Source organism: Papaver somniferum, chromosome 1 (assembly GCF_003573695.1).
Source record: "Papaver somniferum cultivar HN1 chromosome 1, ASM357369v1, whole genome shotgun sequence".
In the NCBI taxonomy this organism is placed as follows: Eukaryota; Viridiplantae; Streptophyta; class Magnoliopsida; order Ranunculales; family Papaveraceae; genus Papaver; species Papaver somniferum.
The window spans coordinates 67362838-67381687 of NC_039358.1; the positions used below are offsets into that span (position 1 = coordinate 67362838).

Consider the following 18850-nt stretch of genomic DNA (forward strand, 5'->3'; position numbering starts at 1 on the left):
TTCTACATCAATGAAACCTCTTAAACGTAATTAAAAGCCATAATAACACCTAATGGCCATTTTAGTTTGGAACTTTAAATGATTGCATATTAATTGAAAACACTTTAATTTAATAAGTGCCAGCGGTTATCTCAATATGAAGAACTAATCAAAATTTATTTTTTTTCTCCGGTTGATGTACTCAACATGTAGTAATGGTATGTTACGGTGGTACGGACTACGGACTCAACAGCATCGTGTTAATTATAAGACTTAATTAAGTCTAACCATCTCCTAAACCATCATTGGACGAGTAACCCTACAGACTAGACTCATGTTACCGATTTAAGAGCAGCTACAAAAACAATTATCCTAACCTCCAAGGCTATAACATAACTGAACAGCTAGCTAATTGCCTAATTCATTATTAGCGGGCAGGTTCATCGTATTAATGATGTTTAGATTATTCCATTCCCATTAACCTGAAAAATTATTATGTCTTTTTTATTCTCAATACGCTTGTTGAAAAAATAAAAACAAATTTTCTTCTACAACTACGTATTCGAAGACAGGACCACCTGGTGAAATGTACATAACTTTTCATATTTTTTACTCCCTCCGTTCCTTTTTGGCTGGTTTTGTTTTTAGAGAAATTTAATGAAATTAAGAGAATTAATCATTGAAAGTGGTCCTCATGACACTTTCAATAAAAGAAGTGAAATGAAATGGTCCTCATGACACTTTTCAAGCAAAAGAAGCATGGTGAAATGGTCCACATGACACTTGTCATCAAAAGAAGTTAAGAGAAAAGTGGTCCCAAAAACTAAAGTAACACTTGACTTTCCTAATTAGGAAACCAGCCTATTTTTTTGAAACATTTATTTTAGGAAACCAGCCTATTAAAAAGGAACGGAAGGAGTACAAATTTTACCTGAAACTAAGCTAATTACTTTTCTTTTTATTGATAAAAGAATATAGTATTGATTAGTTTCGAATTCAAGTCTCATCACGTTACTGAACCAAATGATTTTACTTTTTTTTTTTTTTTTGCTAAGTCCAAAATGATTTTACCATTGCATTACAGTAATGTTGGCAAATATATTTATATAATTCTTGTACAAAACCAAATGAGTATATCTTTCGAAAATCACCAATGTCTGTAGTAGAAAGGGATAACATACCTATTTTTTTACTCTTATTAGTGCTAAGTGTTTCTTTTTCTTAAGCTAAGTCTAATTTTTAACACAAAATTAGTTAAAAAGACCAAAATCAACAATTCCTCGGTGAAAAAGACATGTAAAATTTGATATTGTTTAAATGGACGAGAATAGAGGTGTAAATTGGGTTGTGCCAGCACGAGCACAGCCCAGCACAGCACGTGATTCAGCCCAGCACGGCCCAACACGTTAGTTTCATGGGCTGTGTTGGGTAAGCCTAATCGGCATAGTAGCACGGCACAGCACACGGCACGGATAAGCACGTGGCCCAGCCCAGCACAACACGTTAAGAAAGCACGTCATAGCATGCACAAGTATACCATATAACAAAGCATTATACATCACATTTTGTGTATACTTCACAAAAGAGTCGCTATTCTAGCTAGTTTTTGACATTTTATGTTGGCTTATTTTTATAACAACACATATAATACCTAAATATTTGGAAAATATATTCCAATATCGTTGTTATAATGTCGTTACCTACATTTGACTAGAACATTAATTTACATGACAATGATCCAATTTTATATTTGATAGGCTATTTCTTTTTATTGAATAAACTTGTTAACTTTACTTGAAATAATTTCAAATGATATGTTGTCTATTTAAATTCTCGTGATAATGTCCGACATAATGTATACATTAAATGATGTCAAATTGTTTATAACACGTTTGCCGACACGGCACAGCACGTTTATTCGTGTGTTGTGCCCGTGGGTTGTGTCGTGCTTAGCTTTTGACTAGTAAAGCACAACACGGCACAACGCGTTTAAATCGTTGGCACAGCACGACACATGGCACGTGAAGCACGCGACTTCGTGTGTCGGGCTGTGCTGGGCCGGCACGTTTTACACCTCTAGACGAGAATGTGAAAATAGTCAGGATGTGAACAGTTTCATCCTACCCATTTTCAAATACTTTTTCTTATTTTTAATTTACATCAGGATGCATCCAGTTTCATCCTTGCTCTTTTTTAAGTTTAAGTCAGGATGAATCCAGTTTCATTCTTGCTATTTTTTCTGGTGTCCATTTCACTCATACTAATATTTACTCGTCCATTAGAACCATGTTTTAAAAATATTTGGACAAATGACCCATTTTTCGAATTTTTAAGATAGCAGCCTACGTTATGTTTGATACGAAGAGAATCTTCTGCGTACCAAATATGCAATGCCAGCTGAAATGAAAGTATAAATAGAGTTTCTAACCAAACACAAGAAAATTAGCTTAAATGAGCGGTATGTTTAAATTTCCGTAACAAAATCTAGCATGATCTCTAAACTCAGAGGCAGATCCGTGACTCCATAGTTCGTCCGTATGCGTCCTTCACTTTTGTACCCTCTACAATTTAAAACGGTTTTTAGCAGCAGAACGAGAAAGTACAACTCGGTTCCTTAACCCCGTTTTCGAGGGATAAAAGCAAAAGGACCCACCCTGAGCCGTAAACAGAAAACCTAACGGTATTCTTTGAGAACTGTGTAAAAACGTGGACGAACAAGGGTAATCCTGCCATAATAATCAAATAATGGGTCCTACAACCGCAGAAATCGTCCCATAATTATCGCTTAAAAGCCAAAAGAAACCACGAAAGTTGGATCATATCAGAAGACACGAGTGGCTCTTCTAAATAAACCTTTCACCCACAACCATTTTACGAGAAGGCCACTAAATAATTATCTTAGCTATTAATTTTGGAAAAAACAGTACAAATGTTCTTCGAAATCTTGTGGTGTTTTCTTGTTCACTTCTTTTAGGGGAAATAGTGTAAGATCTTGTTGGGGACAAGAAATACACAAATTTGAGGGGAAAGAAGAAAAACAAAAAGGAAGAAAATGAAATAATAATACAGCATTAAGAGTATGGTACAATGGTTATTCACATTAACATTTTTAGGTTGAGATAAGAAGCATTTTTCATTTTCATTCTCAATGTTTTGTCAGTGGGTAAGCTGGATTAAAAGACACATATGGACCCTAACTACTGGGACACAAAAAAATTGCCTTGTGTTGCATTGGGGGGAATGAACCCACACCAAAAAATCTCCGTCCAGTATCCACCAATATTCATTTGCATGGGAGCGAGGGCATTATGTTCGTGTAATTTTTTATTTTTTTTTAAGTTATATATTAAACAAAGGAACTGGTTTGCAATCGCAACGTGGGATTGTGATTCTCGTACAGTCGCTTAAGAGAATTTGGTTAAAGAAAAAGTGTGATTGTCCGGTCCCATATTATGATGGAGTAATTTTTCGCTTGGTTAACGTCCGCTGCATAGTTTGCTAGACTGTTTGCTGCTTGATTTCCTTCTCTGTAATTGTGTCGAATAGCGCAAAAAGGAATTTATCGCACTCTTTGTTTAGTTTATGTAATCATTTCTGAAATATACTCAGGAGTTTATGTTGGGGTTTTGATGAAGCGTATGAGATTCTCAGAGTCCGTCTCAAATAGTACTTTACTCCATTGTCTTTCCGTCATCGTTCTGGTTGCAATCACAGTTGTCCTTGTCTCTGTCGTTAGCGCAGTAGTTAATTTTAGAGGTTGTGCAAGAGCCATCATAATTTGTGCATTCGAATCCCTGCAAATGAATCATGCTCCTGCCATACTCGGGTGACCCCTAGCAGCCCCATCAACGTTTATTTTTATCCAATCTGGTGCTGGACTGGACCATCCTACTTGAATGGTTGTTGTTGTCCTGGTTATGCTTGTTGCAACTATGGAAGTTGTGGTTCCCCAAGGAGAACTGGTGGGGAAATCTCTTTTTCCCATTCAAATACTTGTTGTTGTGCTAAAGATATCGCCTTGATGTCTTCAGGAGGAGATTGGGCTTGTCTGAAAACGAGTTCATTTCTGGTCGTCTGAAGCGACCATAGCAGAAAACAAAAAGATGTGATGGAAGAGATAGGGACAAGTCCTTGCAGTATTTGCGATATGGTTGTTTGAGGATTTAAGGTAATTGTTTGGTTGTTACCCTAAAGTTGGTTTGTTGACATACGGTTGGAAAGGTTGGTCTAAGCGGACATTGCCATCGGACAATGAATAAGCATGTGTTCAACTATTTCTGGGTCGGTGTGGCATAGGGGACAAAGGTTGGAGCTGGTGAGGTTGATGCGGTGTAAAAAAGAAAAGGTGGTAGTCCTTCGTTTATAGCCACAAAAAAAAGCTGAATTTTTTGTGGACATGGCAGAGTCCACAGAAATTTGCTGGCAGGGGTTTAGGTGTGAGTGATTATCTTGTTGGATTAGACAATTGTATCTGGATGAGGTGGTGTATTTTCCTGATTTTGAATACGGCCATAAGATTCTATCCGGAGGGCTGTACAGGGGAAGGTGGATGTTTATAATGCGTTGGATTGCATTAGGTGGAAGGTTGTTTAGCTGATCATGTCTCCAGTTATGAGAAAGAGGGTCAATGATATCCGTTACATTTTGGATAGGGTAGCATTGATTTGGATCAAGGTTTTGAAAGTGAGGTATTCAATTAGTTTGGATAGGTATCTTTAAATCGCTTCCTACTCGATGAAATATATGTTGTTTTCGAAAGGTATAAGGGATGCCATTTGTTTTCATTGTGGGCTGGCAGGAGAAGGTATTGTGATTGTGCCTTGGATAATGGTTGATGTTGGAGGTATTTCTCGTTGTAGAGGTTGGTGTAGATGGATTGTGGCTGGTCGTGAATGTTCCAGATTCTTTTCATGAGTAAGGCTTTATTGCAATAGCTACTCTTTCTGATGGCGAGTCCCCCTTTCGCTATCGTTTATTTTTTAGCTTGTTTCATCCCAAAGAGTGAAGGTTTTTAACAGAAGAATCATGGTCCCATAAAAGATTTCTGGCAATCCGATCGATTTGTTTATGCACATGGGTGAGGAAGAATTGCGTCTGCATAAGGTGATTGGAGGTAGGTGTTAAAGAGGTTTTAATGAAACTAATCTCCTTGCATGAGAAAGACATTTTGTCATCCGTCCTTGAACTTTACGAGCCAGCCTTTGAAGTAAAGGTAAGAAGATGTGGCGAGAGGTTCTCCCGTACTTGAATTGAACTCCTAAATATATAGGCAGGATTGATGTGGTTGGTATGTCGAAGAATTGGTGTAGAGTGTCTATATTATGTGGTTGCAGTCTCGGGTGATGAATGATTGTCGATTTAGCTGTATTGATTGTTTGTCCTGCTAAGGAACCGTAGGATTGAAGTATCCTTTTATGTAATTATTATTTTTCTGAGAAGCCTTACAAATAATGAAGAAATTGTCTGCATACATTAGATGTAATATATGATCATTTTCTGAAAATTATAACCATACCATCAATTATTTTTTGATAGTAAACTAATTAGGATCTTTTGATGGGAATTTATTAATTAAGAGATAATTTAACTGTGGGCGATTCGGCCGTTGATTTTTGAAAGACAAAGAGGGTAACTGATAGGGGGAATCGTTGCACATGGGGGTTTAGGTTAGACATTTCTTCAAACACTATTTTATTTCATCTATTTCTCATTATTTTTATATTTTTTGATTGAATAATATTATCTGAATAATTTTTATTATTCATTTTAATAATAATTTATGTAAGAGACGGGTCCATCAAGCCTCCAGCTTCACATGTGGTGGTCAGGTGGTGGGTTTTAACCTTCTACCTTGGAGTAGTACTGCAGCAGCACGGACTGCGCCAGTTACCTCTGCTGTCAATCTACAATTACTATTTGAAGCAGTCCATCAAGGCCGAAACAAGCTCTCCCAGACCCACCATTTCCCATCTACGGCTGTGATCTATGACACGTAGGGGTATATTTTTTTGGTGTAAGGAACCGGTAGATGAGTAGCAAAGTCGTATATACATTGGTAAATTACAACAGAAGTAGTTTCCTTTAAATTCTTAACGTTTGACATCAATGTCGACAATGTTTGGTATATATACGGGTGGCAATGAAGGCCGAAGAGAAACTACTTCTAGTCATGACGACTTGGAGAGTACTACTATTCAATGGCATATATATATGGGTGGAAATGAAGGCTAATGAGACACCAATTTTGGTCATGACTTGGAGACTATTACTATTCAATGGCGTATATAGCCATGACTTAAAAGAGTACTGCTAGTCTACTATTCAATGCGACTTTTAAAAATACGGAATTGACCTTTTTCTCGGATACCTAATCAACCCGTCCGCAAAAAAGTAAGATCAATGTTTAGAGTTTGGTATATGAGCTCCCAGGAACGAAATGTCACTATATTATAATGGTAAAATCTTAAGGTGATGATCCGAGCTCGAAATTTGCGAATGTCAAAAATAATACAGGAGAATGAAATAGTTATGACCATGAAATGCATCGTGCATGTATAGCCACTAAATCTCTGAGAGTTTGAATTCAAGCTGGTTCACCTCGTACATTTGATTTGGCCTTTGAGGTCTAGGATCATCTCACACGTAAAAAGATGAGTCTAATCTTAACCAAGTTTAGTTGATTCCAACTTGTTATGATTAGTTTATCCAAATTCAATCAAAAAAAAGTAGTAGTTGTAGAGTTGAGGTTTACACTTTTACACCTTTGTTATTATCTCACAATTCAAGGGCATTTTAGTATCTCATCATTTATAAAAACACCCCCTATCTCTCTTCCCTCCAAACCCCTTCATTTCTCTCCTTCTCTCTGCATTTCCTCTCTCACATTTCCTCTCATTTTCACATTTTTTTAAAAACTCAATCAACAATTCTCCAAAATGTCTGCAGGATTCTCAAAATGCTGTAAAATCCGTCACATTGTCAGGCTCAGGCAAATGCTCCGACGATGGCGTCTAAAGGCCGCTTCCGCATCTCGCTTAACCAACGGTGACGCTAGAATTCCATCTGACGTTCCAGCGGGATACGTCGCAGTAACAGTCGGGTCAAGTTGTAGAAGATTTGTAGTTCGAGCAACATATTTGAACCATCCGGTTTTCAAGAAGCTCTTGGTTCAAGCTGAAGAAGAATATGGATTCACTAATCACGGTCCGTTAGCAATTCCGTGTGATGAGACGGTATTTGAAGAAATTCTCTTGTTCATTTCACATCCTGAGTCATTTAGTAACTCAGCTCGGTTAGTGAATCTTGAGGATTTCCAAAGATATTGTCACGTTGGGTTAAATTCTAAGTTTGATTTTTGGCCTGAATCTAGGCCTCTCCTACATACACTTTCTGAGAAATCTATTTGGTAATCAAAGAACCCTCGTTTTGGATTCTTTACAAACTCGGATTCTAACTCGATTCTATAACTCAGTATTGACACGAGAAGCAGCGATCGGGAAGAAGTGAGTCGAGTGGTGAGAAAATGAAGATAATGGACATTGAAAATCAAGGTGAAAGTTTGTTTGATGTAAATTAGTTCTATGTCCAAGCATATCGACTCCGGCGGAAATTACTGAGTTGGAATCGGATCAGCAGATAATAACTATTATCTGGATACGGATCGGCACGAGTGAGTTAGAAAACGGGTTTATTACATTTTTCTTTTTCTTTTTTTCAAATTATATAAGTTTGGCAAAAATATATTTGCCACCCCGGAGAATCCATGGAGATGGCATTACTGAGTCATCCCAAGTTCGAATCGGAGGAAGAAAAAGAAAAATACTACTACTAGGCAAACAAATAGGAGATGTTGAGAAGAGAACGAAGAGAAAGCGACTTCATTTCTTTGTAAAGATTTATATATTTATCAAAATTTGATCGAACATGTAGAGAAGAAATTTGAACATGCTATTTTTCTATAGAAATTGAACTGAGATTATTAATTAATATTATTGTTGCTGTTTATTATTATTTATTTTGAGGCCACAAAAACAGAAATTTGGAGGAACAAATCAAGGCGAGAACGAAGGTTTGGCCTTTTGGGGACCCAAGCCACGTGAAAATAGTCTTTGCAAAAATGCTCTTCTGCTACTACACCTGATGTTGTTTTTATTTCTGTCCCTTCAATTTGGAAATACACGTTCTTATGAGATGATTTCTGAATTTCGATTACAACCAATTAAATGGGCAGCATTTGTGTAAGACCCAAGGAACAAAAATAGAAAAATGAAGAAAAAGAATAATATAACTGGCAATCTGAATAAATATTGATCGTGAAAGAAAAGACTTATTTCTATTGGACGGCTATAGTTTTAGTGAAGAACTAATCATGCTTAATTTGCTTAACAATCATTAAGAAACGAAATTACTAGCAAATGTTGATCAATTTTGAGAACCTGGTTGTTAGGAAGAGAATTGTTTTTGTTCCAGTGGACCTGAGTTACAGATACATATTGTTCGGAACTATTGCTTCCTAGGCTCAATGTAGGGTCGAAGTAGTCTTCGGAAAATGATGCACAATTGACCAAAAAAGAAAAGGAAGAATAATAGATATCCTCCGCTAGGGGTTGAACTCGCAAAGTTATAGGTTAGGAGTTCAATTTTCACTGCTGATCGATCGAAAAAATGACGGATATCCTGAGTCGGCCTCTAGTAGCTTCCCTAGTTATGTATTCTTCTGGATGAATTGTAAGCCTTAGCAAGTTTTGAGGTGCATTTGACAAACCTGACCAAATTAGATTCTATATACACAGAATGCAACAAGTTTTGGTAAAAGACGATTATAATCTTTGGGGAGAAACACACTAGTTCAAGAGAACCACAACCCACAGGCCACACCACAAGTCTGTCTATATCAAATTTATCGACACAGTTTCAAAAATCAAACTAAGGATGTCACAATACCCGATTCTCTCTGTGTCTATTCTACATTTGTCCAATAGCTAATTAATTTATATTTTTCTAATAAATACTAGTACTAGTTTTGGGATGCCATAGAAAACAAATACTGCTATTTTCAGCTATGTGATAGTTGTGGCTAATAGCTCTGCCATATGGTTATAATTTATGTCGTTAACTAATCTATCAAGGCACTTAATTGTTAAAACCTTATCAAGCATTGATTTGCCCCACTATGATGCAGTCAAGTCTAAGTGAGCTAGAAAAACGAAGTGCCTAGAAATGACTACTGAGTTGACGACACACTTGAGTAGACAGTGGAGTCGTATTCTGGGAAGTTCTGCCTTTAAAAAAAGACAGGACTTGGGAGTTGCCAATTGTTGTTCCAAACAAATTTGAAGGTATCTTAGTCGCTTAGCTTAGTCTTTGACAAGGTTGGCCTTTTCCATTCAACCACCATTGTTATTGAACTATCCCATCTTACGTTGTACTGGCCATTTCTCTTTCAATTAAATTGTGTTGAACAAACATTTTAAACGCTGAGGAGACCAAATATCTGTCGACATGTTGTGGCTCGCTGAACGCCCTTGCGCATGGGGAGCGTGCGACTTGAGAACACAGACTCATAGAAGAAGCCCACACCATTCACTTAGCCCATTTTCAAGTTCGTCAAACTGTACATCTGTAATGTTAGCCTTGAACTATTTTTAATCCCAAATTTCCTTATGATTTTGCATTGCACTTGCTTGCACCGACTGGATGTACCTGTCTACTGTGCCAATCACTGGGTGTACAGGTTGCACCTGTTTGTCATAATCTACGGCAAGAACAAACTCAAAACTATTCCTGCCCTGGTCTTTCTGCAACACTTAACATTTTCCAGAGGACATTAATATCTTTGTTTAGCTGATGGGATGTGCAAACATTTAACTTTCTCTACTACAAGGGTGTTCCCGATAAGTTAAATCTTGTGGTAGAGACTGACACTTTCGATTTTCCATAAACATTCTTTCCGTAGAGGTGAATCTGTAAATATTGCTCTAATAAAGTTTTCTACCTGCAAGAATACATCAGAAGCTCGTGAATGGGAATTGGGAATATACACTACAAGGGCAAAAAACTTTAAATACTAATTTAAATGGTTAAGAAAATATGAATTAATACCTCAGATGGTGTGAAACCACAACTAACCAGTTCTCCACATTCCCAAGATGCTGCAATGGTTTTTAAAGACATGTCTAGTAAATCTGAAAAGAAGAAAAGTTTCAGTTCATGAACCGTTCGCAGTATAAGTATTTTGAAGAGTTCTAATATTAAGATCAATTATTAATCAGAATACGGTGATCAGACCTGCTAGCTTGCGGAGTTTACATAAAGATGGAATAAGCACATCTATCAGATCAAGTGTAGCAACATCCTGTGAATCCTCTTTCTCATTTACAGAAATTACGGATTGAAATACAGATGCGAGATTCTCGAGCGTCAAATAGATCAATCTCTGAAGCTGAAATGAAACCAAGAGCTTTTAGTTCAAACAACACAGATTGCAGGTAGAGATAATAACTGCTAGAACATCCATTTTACTGTTGATCATCGATCAACTAATGGCGGGGATAAAAGATGTCGATCGAAAAAATATATATAAATCCACGGTGGGGGTCATCTTCAAGAAAATAAAATAAAAAGTAAAACCTAGAGAATCTTCCATGTGGACTCATAAAGTAATGGACACGATACAGAACTTTACATGCAATAGCAATGTAAGGACATTAGAGATCCAAGACAAACCTGTAATGTCTCTTCCGCTGCCATATCATCCAACAGAAGTATGTCTTTCGTTATTATAGAAAAGACAAAATCCAGAACACTAAACATACTACTATGGTAAGTCGATTGCAGAAAAAGTGGCTCCCACATGCTGCGCACTTTCTCAAGGATGAAAACAACCTGATCATGATGTATTCAGCCATGAAGACAATTTCATCGCAATAACCTCTAAATGGCAACTTGTGGGACTACTATTGCAAATAGGAGCAAACCTACCTGATCTATACTAGACTTTGCAAATTCGTATTGTTGCAGTTGATGTGTATTCTGGAACCCATCAGCCCCATCGATTGCCTGACACATCAGAGGTTAATCTGAGTCATGAATGGAGCATGAACTCTTGAATAATGTAAACTGTGAAACAAACAATAAAATGTGAAAAACTTTACCTTTTCCAAGTTTATACAAACTAGTTGGATTTGTTTCTGGAGCAATTCATCTGCCATTTGATGAAACCTTGGTGTGATATCAACAAACACAGCTTGTTCTTTGATACAACTGGGAAAATCTGGGCGATACTGAGAAATTAAAGTACAAGATAAGTTTTTACATGAAAAGAGACAGGTCGACAGCAAAATTAAACAAATAAACATTACAAACAAATAAACATAATTTTTCTAATCGTGATTACATACTGCGCGACCACTTGAATTTACTAAAAGACCTTTAATATGTCACGTGACAACAAAGAATTGACTAAAGAACACAATAATACTGAATACACGAACGACAGTGTTGAGTGATAAGTGGTTAGATATACCTCAAAGGCAAGCCCAAGAACCTCCTGAGCAAGAAAAAGACAATCGTTGTGGACGAGTGCGGCAATTTGGGTGACATTATTAAGCTGCTTCTCTAGCTACAATTGTAGAGATAAGCAAACTATAAGCCTAACTAATGTATTTGCAGTAACATATGACAAGCACCAAACATGTTCTTTATCCAAAGAAAGTTTCATATGGATATTCAATTACTAACAATTATTCAACTACCGATGTGATTGTAGACTACCTCTCAAGATGCAGATTTCCTTTGATCAATTAAAAAACTTTTTGAAGACATAAACAGAATGGAAATACTTTGTTATGGCTCTCTAATGAGTACAACTCTGGAAATACTGTCTTTTCCGACTCTTTCCATCATTTGACAATGGGGAAAAGCAAAATTATCATTTTGATGAGTAATTAGAGGCATTGCATTCTATATGTACCTTCACAGGCATGATTGCTTGATACAGAAATAACGCATCTCTGGCAGCATGATAGAATTCCATGGCCACTCTTGCAGATGAGAGGCAGACATCCTACAGTCAAAGCTTATATTTGTCACATGATCCTCATATATGTAATTGCAAATGTAACTATGATAACTTAACTATAGATGAGCTAAGGAACTTATTTTAGACAACAGTCTAGTGTTCAGCTAATATCCAATTAACATAGTTTCAGCCCAGTACAAAATTTGAGCCTTCCATTACTTAATATAAGATGAAATATAACAGATTCTTGATCAGCTAAGCTACAGTTGGTACGCTACATTTACAGAAAAATTACCTGAAGTGCTTGATGCACTAATTCCATTAGTTTAGATGCTGCTTTAGAGATAATACACCTCTCTGGAAGAAAAAGCAAACTGACAGGTTTCTCAGAAACTATTCCAGCAACTTGACGAGCCTTAGAACTAGGAAGTTTAATCGTGTAGTCCTGCAACAACATTGGTTAATCAATCATTAAGCTCTCAAGCTAAGTCATTAAATCCCGAATAGAATCGTGAACCGTCTTTTTTCGGGGATTTTTTTTTCTTCGGGGATTGAGTTACATGTTGGATAACAAATCAGTGATCCATGGACCATAGTTAATTTTGTATATCCTGACATAAGTATACTGCTTATAAAAGAAAAAAAGACTTGAGCAGAAATATGATATCTTAATCTTTAGTGTATGTCGCATAGTACCAATTTACCACTTCAGTAACCTAATTATGTATAAGATCAAGTGATCAACTAAAACATTTGGACATTTTCATATCTAATCCTTAATAAAAGAAAACTGATATTAATGGTTATTTACTGTGATTTAAACTGATATTAATGGTGGTGACAGACCAGAATCAGCATCTATTGTGGTGTTTGAATAGCTAACTTGTAAGCAAAGTTGTTGAGGTCAACTCTCATTAGACACAGTAAACTTTCATGATTTAAGGAAAATAAAAAGGTAAACTAGACTGAGTTGACCAGTGAATCGTTTGAATCGATCGTTCTGCGGAATTCACATGCACGATTCAGGGAAAAGCAAGTAGAATGAAACATCATGTTAAAAGTGAGATCAAATGGAAATAGCATTTGTGTCAGATACTTACTGAAGGATTGGAGGAATCAAAAAGAAGAAGTAAGTTTCTAGCATTTGTCAAAATTTCCTTTTTCTTCCTCGCTGCAAAGTGAACCTCGACATTTTGAACAAAACTGCTCAACTTTTCATCCTTTTTATCAGTTGCCGAAATGAACATCAGATCCTTCAAACTAGCTTCAAACTCGGTTATAAGTTCTATGAGCTTCTGAAACTCTACAATTTTTGAAGCATCATCGGGAACGGCCTGAAGTGAGCACTTGGAAATGTTATTTGGATGCACTCAAATCCGTAACAATCTACATTCATTGATTTAACTTAACACAAGGTCGTGTGTTGAACTGATGCATGACATATTAGGATACCAACAAAATAAACAAAATTATCACATCAACCCATATAAATTGACACACATACCAAGCTTAGGAAACAATAAAGTGCAACCAAAAGCCAAGAGTGCAACATCTTACTTACTCAGGGTTAGTTTTTTCTTTTCTATTGAAGCACAAACTTGAGTGAAGAATATCATTTTGGTAATACCATAGAGTCAAACTCACAGTGTTATTAACTTGTAAATAGTGGTCGACGGAAAATAATAATTACTTGAATTAGGATCATAGTGTGCTAGCCAATTAGTGCTTTCGCTTGAGATTATTATCTCCTAGCCGTTTCCATTAGAAATTTTATCATCCACCATTGAGTTTGAATTGTGACCAAGAGTTTTTCACTCAAAGAGTTAATACATGATGTAAGATTCCAGCAGGTGATACAAAAAATGGTTGAACCAGTATATTTCACACTTGACCATCCAAAACTACACTTTTAGAGGACAAGCAGTATAAGAGATGCCAGGTGACCTAGCTTAAGCTTGTAGCTAACAAATGCAAAACACAGATGGAAAATATAATGCATTCCAACAAAAGGAAGTAAAACCATACCTTGGAAAGGACCTCGGAAATAACCAGATCTGAAATCCTTGGCCATGTCAGTCTTCCAAAACACGTCATCCATCTACCATTTTGGAAGCATACTGTTTTGTGGATAAAATTTATAACCTGAATTAGCCTAGAATAAATGTTTGCAGTTTCAACCTGCAAATAGTTAAATAAGATCAGGATGGCAGCATATCGAAGGGATAAAACATGTACTGTTTGATCATATGTTATCAGCAACATCTTGGGATAGTTCAAGCTGAAAACTAACAAATAGATATCAGAAGAAATACTGAAGTACTGTAGTATTACAAATCCATGGTCAGCCAATGGTGATAATGAACTGCTATAGTAGATTATCATATTTTACAGATCTATAATGGTTGAATGAGAAAGTAATGAACGTAAAGTAGCATAAGAGGCTTTAGTGCTAGAATACGAATTTCAGATATCACAGACATTGTATAGTCACAGATTTGATGAGCATGCTGCTTGGGTCCCTAAGGAAAGATCGTTCTCCCATTTCAAGGTGATCGGCTAGAAATAGCATGACTTGCAGCAGAGGGAAAGTGGACTTGAGCTCTTAAAAGTTACAAAGTCTTGAGACTAACGAAAAAAGGTGAACCAGTGAGATGATACATTTTAGTGAAAAGACAAGGCAGATCCCTGAAAAATTGACAGGAATAATTCCTATTCATCTAAAAGTACTGTTTCCAATGCCAATGGTTCACAATTCCGTTTATGAATAGCAAACATCCAACACGTTTTAACTATTAAAAGTTAAATGCTACAGCCATGCTATTGTCATAGGAAGTATGTCATCCTACTACGTTAATATCACCATTATAACATTTAATCTTAAACTGAAGAAACGAAATGTTGTGAAACTTAAGTTATGCTACTACCTTTGAGTTATAGAATATACCTTAGAATCAGAAGAGGAAACGACTAGGCTGAGGATTGCCTCATCCATTTGTCCACAGTTAGGAAGTAATTCTTCTACGAGGTGGAAATTACACTCAGCATTTACTGTTGGAATTATTATGTATTTGACCATTAAGTCGGCCACCTTAGCAAGCCCATAATCAAGTACTCCTGCAATCTGCATATCACAAAACCACAAATACGAAAATTGAACACGCAACGAAATCTCAACAAAATTGATAGAGGTGCCACAATGTACATAAACAAGAAATCGAAGGGCAAAACCATACCGACCTCCATTGCTGTCAAAACCATACGAAGCTCTACATTTTTCATCTTCTCAATACCAAACTTAAACACAACTCTTAATTTGCCATTACCAGAATCAAACCGTATTGCACTACTCAAAACCCTAACAGAAACCTCTTGCAGCTCATCAAAACAATCAAACCACTCCTTCCTCAACAATTCAAAAACAACAGGTTCTCTCTTATCACCAACCTCCTTTCGATCATCATCATGAATCAACAAATCCTTCTTCAAATCTCTTAAAGATTCCGCCGCATTTATCAATTCCCCAACCTTTAAATCCTCCTTAACCACTTTCAATCTCTCCACCAGATTCACAATTATCTTCACCAAACTCAATAACTCATTATTCTCCTTCAAATCTCTCATTACACTACAAATTTCCTTCGATGCATCCCTGATCTCGGTATCAATACCATTGTTAGATAGGAGTTGAACAACATTAGAAAGGTCTGTTGAGATTTCGTCAGTCTTGGAAATGGAATCAGAACAAGTAGAGAAGATTTAAGAAAATTCAGTTTGGTGAGAGAGAATGTAGTCTTTTACTTTCTGTTTTATGTGAAGAGACCGGATTTGTAAACGATCAATGAGGAGATGAAGATCTGGAGCTGAGAGTGGTGATGATTCTTCAATGTTTTGAGTTGATAAAAGTTCTCGGACATCAATTGATCCTAGTAGAACATCCATTTTTCTACTGGATTGAATAGAGCTGAAATTTTGGCGTGTTATCACCTCAGCATGCAGACCAAAACGAAGAAAGTTCACCTACAGAAGACACTTGTTGTCGTCAATATAAGAAGCACAAAGCAAATATACAATGTACACTAGTCTAGAGGCACGCACGATGCGCTTGCCTTTCCATTGCAGAACAAATCGAACCTGTTTTCAATAAATTTTCAATCCAAATATCTATTTACACAAATAAGGTGTTTGTATGCATGATGCGAGTGCCAATCCGTTTCAAGACCTGCAAAAAAAAATATTTAAGGTTACATAAATCTAAATGATCTATGACATAATTGGCGAGAATTTAAGTTATATAAATACAACTTCAAATCAAGATAAACTTGGAGCAACTTTTATTCAGAATAACATTCAACATCTACATTTCAGGATTTAACGGTAAATGCATCCATCAGTGTTTGGGTTTTCTACTCTTATTGTTCATCATCTACCTACAGAAAAAGGTAAATTCATAGTGATCGAAGAAGTTCAGGATTCACGTACGTTCATTCTGCTATTGATATTTAGTCATTGAGTCGGGGAGTCTAAGAAACTGAATCTGGGTTTTAAATTTCCTAGCTTCCTGATGATTGGTGGTAACTTTTCTCATTCAGACAAAGTAGATTAAAGACAGTTATCCCTGCCAGCTGACATATTTCAGAAATATATATCTTCTACAGCAAGGGTATGAATGAATTAACGACCCACAAGAGAGCACTCAAGGAGACGACACTGAAGTAGAATCAAGATGTTTCATTGTTATAAACCTTTGAAAGTTCTGAAAGACTCAGTCTGACTCGAATTCCCCGTAGTTACCTTATGTGATTTTCTATGTTGAGCCAACAACTATCTCTATCCATCACCTCTGGTAACTTATTTTAGCTTGTGAAGATTTTAACAGTAAATCATTCTTAAATCAAGATTGAGCTGTAAACTGAAACGTGTCCCGATTTTCAACAAAGGTTCAGACAAAATTTAGACAAAAGGTTTTCAACAAAGGTTTATTTTGGTTTCCTCCTGATTTATTAAGGTTTGGGCTTTTTATATTTCTATGCTAGCCTCCTTACTTTTTAAAGGTTTTTCATATTAATTCTACAAATGGATCTCATTAACAGTTCATAGAACAGCGGAACTAACAAAGTTAAGAACTCTTGAAACTTAGCTCTTAAAACCTTTGTTTTCCCACACTTATTAGTTAAGAACATAAATTTAGTGGCACTGGTACTATATGGCATATACAGAGTGGTGCACTGTCTGATAGTTACAAGTTAAATTTCAGCTACAAACATACAGTCAAAATCTCATTGTATAGGTAGAAATATATGTCAACGACTCAACGGAAAACAGTCACGCATTGCTATGTCGTAGTATAAATTGTTAAACCCATTAGAATGTTTTATGAAGTGAGCTAAACCCATGAGCACTGTTTTATATTGAAAGGTCTCTGGCCACTTTGAAGTTTGAGCCCCACACTCTAAAGTTGTTTCAATCAAAATGATCCCTCAAACCTCAGAAGTTTAGCATATTCCACTAATAGTGCAAAATTGACTTCAACCCTACATATAGTATACCTCCCTCCATCTAGGGGATCGGGGAATTAAGATAGCAAATTAAAGATGACCAACACAATCCTTACCTCAAACTTTGTAGTTCCAATTCCAGCTTCTGTTTCACTTCCTAAGTACATATGGACACCAGGCACTGTAAATAGACAGGAGTAAACTTATTAAATTCAAGTGTTGAAGGAAATAAACCCATTGAAAAGAATAATAATCTGTTTGACATTTTTACAAACAGCAAAAGCGCATGAACAAACTTGGTTGTAGTTGTGTGACGAGAAGTGCAACATTTTCATACCGTAACTTTTAGAGGAACCAATATCCAGTTAGCATGTAAATTAGTCTCAGAATGTGTTGATAAACCAAATTTTGATTGAAAATTGAAGTAAAGTTAGCTAGAGAATTTCATTAGAAAGAGTGAAGGGAAGCAAATTTGAAGCTCAATATCGGTCTGAAAAAATTGAAATCTCGGGATGAAAAAATTGAAGTTTGAGCCATTAGTAATGAAATCGAGTAATTTCTCCAACCTCGAATCAGCTTCAGAATCACAGTGCTGTTTGTTTGTTTTTTTTGTGAGAAATATGGTTCGATATGATCTGTTGGGGAACAATTTTAGAAGCACCAGCTCGATCGGCTGGAACCGGGGGTTTTGGTTCTTCAATGTGAAAACTACAGGGAGACCCATTCTACAGATTTTCTACACCGTGAAACCCACGGGAGGAAAAGTTCACGCGTGCACCCAATTTTTCTGAGAAAATTTCTTCCAAATTCACAATTTATAAAATTTGGTTTCTTCGTATCTTTTCTTCTTCTTCTTCACGGGAATTTTTTCTTCAATTATTTTTCTTTTCTTCCTCCCAACTGTGACTTACGATCAATAATATTGATAGACAGTATAATCACATGAAGATTGGAAACAATAGATGAATGAAATCGAAAGTTAGGGTTTGAGGTGATGTTATGAGATGAATCGAGATCTTGTTGTTTGTTATTTCCGAAAGATGTATGAATGGGTTTTTTTTTTTAATTAGGTATTATGATTGAGAAGATGGATCAGAGATGTGTTCTGAGATGGAGATAGGTTTTGTAATTGTTTCAATCAAGTAGAACAGGAAGAAAAGTTAATTTGAGATTTAGAAAATACAGGGAATAGTAATAAAGCTTATTTGAGCTTGGATGATGAACAATGAAGAAGAAGAAGAAGATGTTGTTATGAGTGCATAACATGTCATGCAGTCAAAAAAATGGATGCATAACACATTAGCCGGCATCTTTGTTATTTTGTGTGAAATTGAAAATTGATGCATAATGCATCATG

The 18850-nt window shown here is 36.2% G+C and overlaps 2 protein-coding genes across 2 annotated transcripts; one reads left to right on the forward strand and one right to left on the reverse strand.

Annotated features, from left to right (window-relative positions):
* Positions 1-6835: 6835 nt before the first annotated feature.
* On the forward strand, positions 6836-7970 carry LOC113330047 (auxin-responsive protein SAUR50-like). The gene has a single exon (XM_026576914.1). It carries the CDS (start codon positions 6915-6917, stop codon positions 7386-7388), a length of 474 nt encoding a protein of 157 aa, XP_026432699.1. The 5' UTR covers positions 6836-6914; the 3' UTR covers positions 7389-7970.
* An 847-nt stretch (positions 7971-8817) lies between these two features.
* LOC113289900 (centromere/kinetochore protein zw10 homolog) lies at positions 8818-18308 on the reverse strand. The gene is made up of 16 exons (XM_026539331.1): positions 17831-18308; positions 17610-17674; positions 16130-16217; positions 15236-16015; positions 14943-15119; positions 14024-14176; positions 13099-13332; positions 12294-12443; positions 11951-12043; positions 11504-11599; positions 11133-11261; positions 10960-11037; positions 10705-10863; positions 10267-10420; positions 10081-10163; positions 8818-9973 (listed from the first exon to the last, which is right to left on the reverse strand). The coding sequence occupies exons 4-16, from the start codon at positions 15617-15619 to the stop codon at positions 9878-9880; spliced, it is 1986 nt and encodes a 661-aa protein (XP_026395116.1). The 5' UTR covers positions 15620-16015; positions 16130-16217; positions 17610-17674; positions 17831-18308; the 3' UTR covers positions 8818-9877.
* Between the last annotated feature and the right edge of the window lie 542 nt (positions 18309-18850).